General features: G+C 43.4%; 1 protein-coding gene across 6 annotated transcripts in view; it reads right to left on the bottom strand.

The window, feature by feature from the left end:
• Positions 1-5,258: 5,258 nt before the first annotated feature.
• The window catches only part of LOC126391229 (putative nuclease HARBI1), a 5,343-nt gene continuing 2,100 nt past the window's right edge, over positions 5,259-8,501 (bottom strand). For 3 of the 6 annotated variants that reach the window (XM_050045849.1, XM_050045846.1, XM_050045847.1), the window contains exons 2-10: positions 8,225-8,408; positions 8,065-8,141; positions 7,905-7,982; positions 7,772-7,813; positions 7,530-7,702; positions 6,554-7,447; positions 6,365-6,480; positions 6,157-6,268; positions 5,259-6,053 (exon numbers count right to left, since the gene is read on the bottom strand). In XM_050045849.1, the coding sequence (XP_049901806.1) occupies positions 5,683-6,053; positions 6,157-6,268; positions 6,365-6,480; positions 6,554-6,941 (987 nt within the window). In that variant the 5' untranslated portion in view covers positions 6,942-7,447; positions 7,530-7,702; positions 7,772-7,813; ... (1 more) ...; positions 8,065-8,141; positions 8,225-8,408 and the 3' untranslated portion in view covers positions 5,259-5,682. The remainder of the gene's footprint in view (positions 6,054-6,156; positions 6,269-6,364; positions 6,481-6,553; positions 7,448-7,529; positions 7,703-7,771; positions 7,814-7,904; positions 7,983-8,064; positions 8,142-8,224; positions 8,409-8,501) is intronic. The other 3 variants (XM_050045848.1, XM_050045850.1, XM_050045851.1) reach the window with 2 other exon arrangements.

Below are 8,501 nucleotides of genomic sequence, written 5' to 3'. Positions count from 1 at the left end.
AAAGGACGCGTGGCTCCTCCTGTGGCTGGCGTGCTCTCGTCCTCCGTCGTTGTAAAAAACACCAATATATTTCAAAATTCACAAAATCAGCCGTCCACACTCATATGGCTTTTGAGCAGATATGTCAATCCATTTATTTTACCGCTTGGAGTTCACAAAATTCAACAAAAAGAGCACTGTCATCACACAGTCCATGCCACGGTCAAAAACAATAGACCTCCAGTATGCAACACACCTGTGTCAATTAGTGTGGCCTTTAAATAAACAGGTATATTATTGTCACAGCACCGCCCAGCAGCTGCTGATCGAAATGGCTCCAACACAACCGGCCCCTAATTGTTTATGGCCGTACAGGAACACAACAATTACAACAAAACAATTAACGTATGGAGCCATAATAAACCATTCTCAACATATACATCGCCTTAACAACAAAATAAACCCCCTTTTTGTTCCCTTTTTTTTAATGCATGTCAACTCTTTATGCTTCATTTTCTACCAATAAACAAAGTTTTGTTACAGGTCTTTCAATGACGTTTGTTTTTGTTTGCACCTAAACTGATCTAACTAAGCCTGATTTGTCAGGGAATGTGTTAATCACCCTTCCAATTAACCAGGAGTTCTGTGGAGCAGTTGCATCTGCAATGAGAACAATGTCCCCCGCTGTAAGATTACGTTGGGTGTTGTTCCACTTTTGCCTTTCCTTTAGGGCAGCAAGGTATTCTTTAGACCATCTCTTCCAGAATAAATCCGAGATGTATTGTGCCTGTTTCCATCTTCGTCTTGCATACTGGTCGTTGTGATCAAATATGCCTGGAGGGAGAATTGGTTTCCTTTTCAGGGTGAGAAGATGGTTTGGTGTCAGAGGTTCAAGGTCATTTGGGTCCTCAGACACCTTGGTGATGGGTCTGTCATTCAAGACCACTTCTGCTTCAAGACCGTTACTAAGGCTTCATCGGTTAAGGTCTGTTGATGTAGAACTGATGCCAGCACCTTTCTAACCAGCCTGATCATGCCTTCCCAAGCACCGCCATGATGTGAAGCCGATGGTGGGTTGAAACTCCACTTGATCTTATCATGCAGTAAAGCCTTCTCAATTGTTCCATTATTCATCTGTGCAATTGCTCTTTTTAGCTCCTTTTCTGCTCCAGTGAAGTTGGTGCCATTATCGAAGCGAAAGTGAGAAATGGGACCTCTCCGGCACATGAATCGACGTATGGCACTGATGCAAGAATCTGTGTCCAGAGAATGTGCCACTTCTAAATGAATGGCTCTGCTGGCCATACATGTGAATATGACTCCATAACGTTTGACATAGGAACGTCCTTGCTTTACTTCAATGGGCCCAAAGTAATCCACTCCCACGTTGGTGAATGGAGGCAAGTCTGGAGTTGTTCTTTCTTTGGGGAGGTTGGCCATTTCTTGATCACACAATTTGCCTTTGTGACATTTGCAAAAATGGCAGCTTGATCGGACCTTTCTTGCAGCTGCATTAGCATGTGTGATCCAATACCTTTCTCTCAATCTTGAGAGGATGTAATTTCTTCTGCTGTGTCCAGTCTGTTCATGAATGTGTCTGAGGATTAACAAGGAAATATGTTGATCCTTTAACAAAATGACTGGGTGTTTTCTTTCTTCTGGCATTGCGGTCCTGGACAGCCTACCACCTACTCTAAGCAGTCCATCCTCAAGAACAGGATTCAGTCTTTAGATGGGACTACTCTTTTTCACAGGGTTTCCAGACAACAGTGCACACATTTCGTTGTTGAATCGTTCTCTTTGGCAGAACTGGATGACTGCAGTCTCTGCTGCCGACAGGTCTTCAGTTGACAAATCTTGTCCCACCGAGTGTCTCACCTTCAATATCTCCTGAGCAATGTGGTTGGGATCTGTAGGGTCATCCAGTAGAAGTTGCTTCCTTTTTCGACTCAATTCCAATAGAGCCGTCTTCACTTTGAGTATCCATGCAACTGTAGTTTTCAGTTTTTTCCAATCCCAGTGATAGATGATGAGCTGAGTGACAGCGCAGCTGTTTTGTACACTTATTGCATTTGTAGAGGTCTCCCTTTTGACCTCGGGATCATCTTCAGCAATAGTGGTCTCTATTTTGCAGTGCACCCATGCTTCCTTTGCTGTCCACAAGAATTCTGGACCTGCCAGCCATGTCTTACTGTTCAGAAGCTTGTGGACTGTCAACCCTCTAGACGCATCATCTGCAGGATTTTGCGATGTGTGGATGTAGTGCCATTGTGTTGTGTCTGATGCTTCCCTGATAACAGCTACTCTGTTCGAAATCTCCTGTTTTCATTGTTGATGTACTTCAACACTGTGTTGCTGTCAGTCCAGAAACAGGAGTCCTGTAAGTCAAGCTGCAATTCTGCTTTCACCATCTTATCAACCCGAATAGCCAAAACAGAGCAGTGAGCTCTAACCGGGGGATGGTTACTGGCTTGAGTGGTGCCACTCTGGCTAAGGAAACAGACATGCACATCACCTTGGTTGTTTTGTAGCCTCAGGTATGTTACTGTGCCATACCCTCCTTCGCTGGCATCAGCGAAGTGGTGCAATTGGGCATGTGCCGGTGGTCCAAAGCCATGTGGTTTCAAGCACCTATTTACTTGGAACATTGACAGCCCTTTCAGATCAGCCAACCAATTGATCCACTGTTGTTTTAGGACTTGCGGAATTTCCTCATCCCAGTCATAGTTCTTCCTGTACAACTCCTGTAAAATGTGCTTTGCTGGAAGAGTAATTACTGCAAGATACCCTAAGGGATCGTACACTGAGCTCACGACTGATAGAATTCCTTGTCGAGTGTGCATCCACTCTTTGCAGGCCATGCGGAAATTGAATGTGTCACTCTCCATACACCATTGGAGCCCTAGGGCTCTTTCCATTGGGAGTTTCTCTGTCAAGACTGAGTTCACTCACATTTTTGGATTGGTCCTTCTCAGGAATTCTGGCCAGGACGTTACGGCAGTTGCTGGTCCACTCTTTAAGATGAAATCAATCAATCAATCAATCAATTTTATTTATAAAGCCCAATATCACAAATCACAATTTGCCTCANAAAGTAATAATATTATAGTTCTGGCTACTGTGGTACAATATGTTGAAAGTATGTATTAATATCTGGCAGTATACATGTGTGACAATAGTCATATGTGTATAAATGAAAGCCTCCCTTTTGACAAAGGTCACCCAGATCATTAACAATATGTACTGCTTTTTCCACAGATGGTGAGCTTTTCAAGCAGTCATCCACGTAGAAATTTCTACGCACAGTGTCAAGTACCTCTTCCGCAAAGCTGTCCTGGTGGTCATCTGCAGTTCTTCTTAATGCATAACATGCACAGCTTGGAGATGACACTGCTCCAAATAAGTGCACAGTCATTCTGTACTCCGTTACTTCTTTGGTCAAATCTCCATTGGGCCACCATAAGAATCGGAGGAAATCTCTGTCTTCCTCTGGCACTTCGACCTGATAAAACATGCATTTTATATCAGACATAAAGGCAACAGGTTCTTGTCTGAACCTGAGAAGCACTCCGATTAAGGAACTTGTAAGGTTCGGGCCCTGCAGCAGCTGATCATTCAGGGAGGTTCCTTTGTACTTAGCTCCACAATCGAAAACTACTCGCAACTTGCCCTTGCGTGGGTGATAAACACCATGATGAGGGATGTAACACACACTGGTTTCACCACACCGCAATTCATCCTGTGGGACTTTCTCAGCGTAACCACTATTGATGACGTCTGTCAGAAAGTCTGTGTACTCTTGATGGAACTTTTTATCCCTTTCCATTTTCTTTCTTATTCCAGTGAGGAGCTGTTGAGCAATGCAACGATTGTTTGATATTGTCACCGCTTTGGTTTTGAAAGGTAGTTTCACGCTGTAATGACCATCTTGCACCTTGACAGACTGTTCCATGATTTCAATGAATTTAGTCTCTTCCCTTGACATTTCCTCTTTGTCTTCGGCAGCTCTTTCATTGATATCGTGTTCATACTGCTTTTCCAATAGCAGCTCCAGAGACTCAACAGACACTCTATTCACAGTGGCAAAATGGCAGTTGTCATCATCACGATTGCCTTTCCAATCCCCACATGGGCCATTGAGAACCCACCCCAGTAGGGTTTTAATGGCAAAGGGCCCCTCACCTTGACTATTTACAACCAACCGGCATGGTTTTTTGTGTGTAAACATTTGGAAGACTGTGGTACCTTTTTCCATTAAGGCCAGATACTTCGAGTTCATTTACAATGTATGTTGATACCTTTGTCTTTGGGCTCATGGTTAATAAACATATCTTTGTTTTCTTTCCAGTCAGGTTCAGTTTTCGCATCAAAGCTTCAGTGCAGAATGTGGATGTTGATCCATTGTCCAAAAATGCATAAGTCTTAATCACTTTATTACCTTTTCTTGCCTTCACCTGAACTGGAAGGATCGGGAGGATCCCGTTGCTACCGGCCCCAGTTTGGCCTCCAATGTCTTGACTTGACACAAGTGTGTTGTTGACAGTTGGCTCTGGTTCAACGGCGTGCATGCCGTTGGTGTTCACTGCTTTATCAACCTTTTTCTTGATGTGAATATGTAAAGCTGTTGGCAGGCTCTGTTTGCAATTTTTGCAGACTATGCGCTTGTTGCAATCTTTGCTCAAATGCCCAGTGTTGAGACACCATAAGCAAGTTCACTTTTCCTTCAAGAAGGTGATTTTTTCACGATGTGTAATTCTGGCAAATTGTTGACACGATGTGTAATTCTGGCAAATTGTTGACAGTCATCCAGAGCATGATCTTGTAAACAGAATAAACTGGGGCCTATTGCACAAAACTAGGATAAGGGATTAAGCCGGGATATCTTGGTTGTCCTGGCTCAACTTATCCGTGATCCGGTTGCACAAAAGCAGGATAATGGAAAGCGGGATATGTTATGACATAAGTTACCATGGAGATTTATTCTGTGGAGCTAGCCTGCTCCAGATCAGGCTAACTTCCAGGATCCATTTAATCTCATCCCTTATCTCAGTCAGCAGTCACCACAAATGGAAACCAATAGTTATTCCACTGCCCACTGCATATTGTTATCACATTCAACCAGACCCACTGTCATTATTTAAACATTTGTGATAATTAATTGCAATCATTTTAGATAAATGATTTTAGATGATTTTGCAATCATTAGATAATTTACAGTTTTCCATAGACTATATAAAATACACATCCCATATAAATATAAATACACATCAAAAGAGTAACATGATGTTCCTTTATTGAATAAGGATAAATCAAAGCAAGTAAACCATCAGCTCCTTTCAAAACTGAAGTCACACAGTGACTCTACAAGATAGAAAGCACGGAATCAAAGCATATTATACAACACAAGAATAAATACACATTCAAAGGTCTGTATATGATACACCCCGCATGTCTGCACACTGAAATAAATGCAGGACAAATCCATACACAACAAATGAACAGACAAATGAATGGATGCAGTAGCCTCCCTGCAAGCTTGTATACACACAGTATACAGCACAAACAACATAAGAGGCCAAATCAATTTAAATTGAATAAAAAAACACAAATTCCTCTGCCAATGCAGGCCATATTTAACTGAAATTCACAGCATGCGTCTCTGCCACTGCAGGACATATTTAACTTAAATTTAAAGCATGCATGTTAACTAAAATAATTTAACACATATTGGTCCCTGACCAGCCGACCACTGTCGTCATCAGGGAAGATGGCAGGATTGTCCCAGTCCATGTGTGATGGCACTCTGGGGGCCCTCTCCTTCCTCAGGCAGGCCACATTGTGGAGGACAGCACAGGCCACAGTGATGTCACATGCCCTCAAAGGGCTGACCCTTAAGTGGTTAAGACAGTGAAAGCGTGCCTTCAGGAGGCCAAAGGTCATTTCGATCCTGGCCCTTGTCCTGGCATGGGCATGATTATAGGCCTGCTGTGCTTCCTGAGGGTCTGTGTATGGTGTGAGGAGAAAAGGCTGGCAGGCATACCCCCTGTCCCCCAGCAACACACCAGAGAATTCACCTGTCAATACAAAATCTCATCATCACAACCTCATAAATAGAGTGACATTCTTGACACAGCCATGATGTAAAAAGTGGTTATTAACAGAGGTTGTGTGGCTCACCTTGTGATAGGCGCTGATAGATTCCAGAGGTCCGAAAGACTCGGGAGTCATGGACCGAGCCGGGCCACTTTGCCACAACATTGCTGATCAGATAGTCAGCATTGCAGACCATCTGAAATTATAAGATGAAGACTATTAAACCAATCAGTGCACATCACAAGCAATGCACAGTGTTCATTAATCGACAATATCAAAAAGTCATGTTCACCTGAACATTAATGCTGTGAAAGGATTTCCTATTCACAAAATCCCCCTCATGGGCACCTGAGGGGGATTTTATCTTGATGTGGGTGCAGTCCAGTGCACCAATGACATTGGGGAAACCTGTGTAACACAAAGCAATGAGTATCTTACTATGACTGTTAACAGTTGTCCTGTAATTTGTAGTTTCTCTTACCTGCAATCCTATAAAACTCTTCTTTGATGTCGCAGAGTCTTCTGTGGCCAGGGAAGGAGATGAAGACATCTGAACATGCTTTAATAGCCAGACACATGCTCCTTATTGTGCGGCAAATTGTGGCCTTGTTCAGCTGTTCCGCATCCCCCACTGAGTACAAGAAGCCTCCACTTGCAAAAAAGGGCAAGGCCACACAAACCATTTGCTCCACACTCAGCGCATGGCTCCGTGCTGTGCAGTGTTTGATCCTGGGACCCAGCAGTCTGCACAGATACCGGATGCCATCTGCAGAAAACCTGTATCGTTCATAACGGTGTTCATCAGGGAAGGCCAGTGGGTCCAACCGGTCCCTGAAGACCCTCTCTCGCCTGAAGGCTCTCCTGAGCATGCTTCATCATCCACCACATCTTGCAATAATGGGCATGCCATTGTTAGAGCAGGAAGGAACACACCAGTTTGGGCCTTCATATAGGTTATTGGCTCATTTGACTTTACGAGGGACACCTTTGCACCCTCATGCCTCACAAGCTGCAAATGGTTATTCAGTTATTATCTTTTTTTTTTTAGTCATCATGACGCCTACTACCTTAAAGAATAGATAATTAATTAAACTGTTCCCTCTCCTCACTTTTTATTGCCATGAGGTGTTTTGATATATCTGGGAAATTGCATTTCAGGGTACATTATGTGCCTTTCTTCTAGCCGTAATAATACAGCCAGTCTTTCAACTTCCAACCAATCATAGCACTTAGGTAGGATGACAGATGGAAATTTCACAGTCCGTGTGCCTAGTGTCATCTCTATGGTAGCCCTAACTGTGCATACATTAAACAAACAGACACCACTAAAATCCCATTTGACCTTTTATTTTTAAGATGTTTCATCTTCTTTGAGCTGGGGGAGGAAAGGAGAATAATGATTAATGCATTATTTGTGTTACAGTCAGCATACAGTGTGCATAGAAGGCCTAACTCACCTCCCGCTCAAGTTTTTTTATTTCGAGGTCCAATTTTCTAATTGTCCTCCTTTTTATTTCGGACTCCAGTGTGAGGTCTTCCATCTTTTTTTCTTGTACTGTATTTCCACATCTGCCAGTTGTATTTGCTGCCTTAGATGGTTGGCATACAGCTGTCTGATAGCTTGTGAGTTCTGTAAACACATGACAATTACCACAGCGGGAATTTTGCATAATGGGAATGTCCTTCCTTCAATACTCACTATGTTGCCAGGCAGGCTTTCTCCTTGTACAGCATCTGGGTCCTGTTACAGAAATGAAATTTTGTGTGGGCCCCAAATGATGATTTCTCACCAGTGTAGACTGAATAGTACTTCCATAAGCTTGACATGATACCTCATGCCTTCTGGAATCCAGAGAGATGGTCTCCTCGTCATCGTCGCTGTCATCTGCTGCTGCACTGGTGCCTTCACCCTATCACATTTAATGGGATTCATATTGAAGCTAGTAGACGAGACATGCCAGGCCTACAGTATGCCTTTGATGGAGTACTCACTGGATCAGCATCTTCTGGCATTTGTGTTGGTGACCCTGGTATTGGTGGCTCCAACAGCGTGACAGTGCTGCCAGAAACTGCAAGGCAACAAAAAGTCAGATAGTCCAAATGGATCCGATATGAATGTGGTTATGTCCCATGTAGAGATGGAAGAATGTACCTTGTATGAAGCGGGTGGCATCTTGGGAGGGACATATGTTCGTGTCTGTCCCCCAGGGATCCCCTCCAACACAGGCCTGCCTTGGTTCTGTGCCAAGACCATGTCCTCTGCTGGGGTGAGGTCAGCCGTTAGTGACCCACCACCCGTGCCTTGCTTGTGGGTTTTTTTTGGGTTTTTTTTACTGCTGAAACAGTACAGACAATGTGTGAGCAGGCACCTTCTGGGTACAATATACGCTTGTGCATTGTTAAGCATTATATATATATATATATATATA

This window comes from Epinephelus moara, chromosome 6 (assembly GCF_006386435.1).
Source record: "Epinephelus moara isolate mb chromosome 6, YSFRI_EMoa_1.0, whole genome shotgun sequence".
In the NCBI taxonomy this organism is placed as follows: Eukaryota; Metazoa; Chordata; class Actinopteri; order Perciformes; family Serranidae; genus Epinephelus; species Epinephelus moara.
This window is presented reverse-complemented; position numbering and strand designations above follow the sequence as displayed.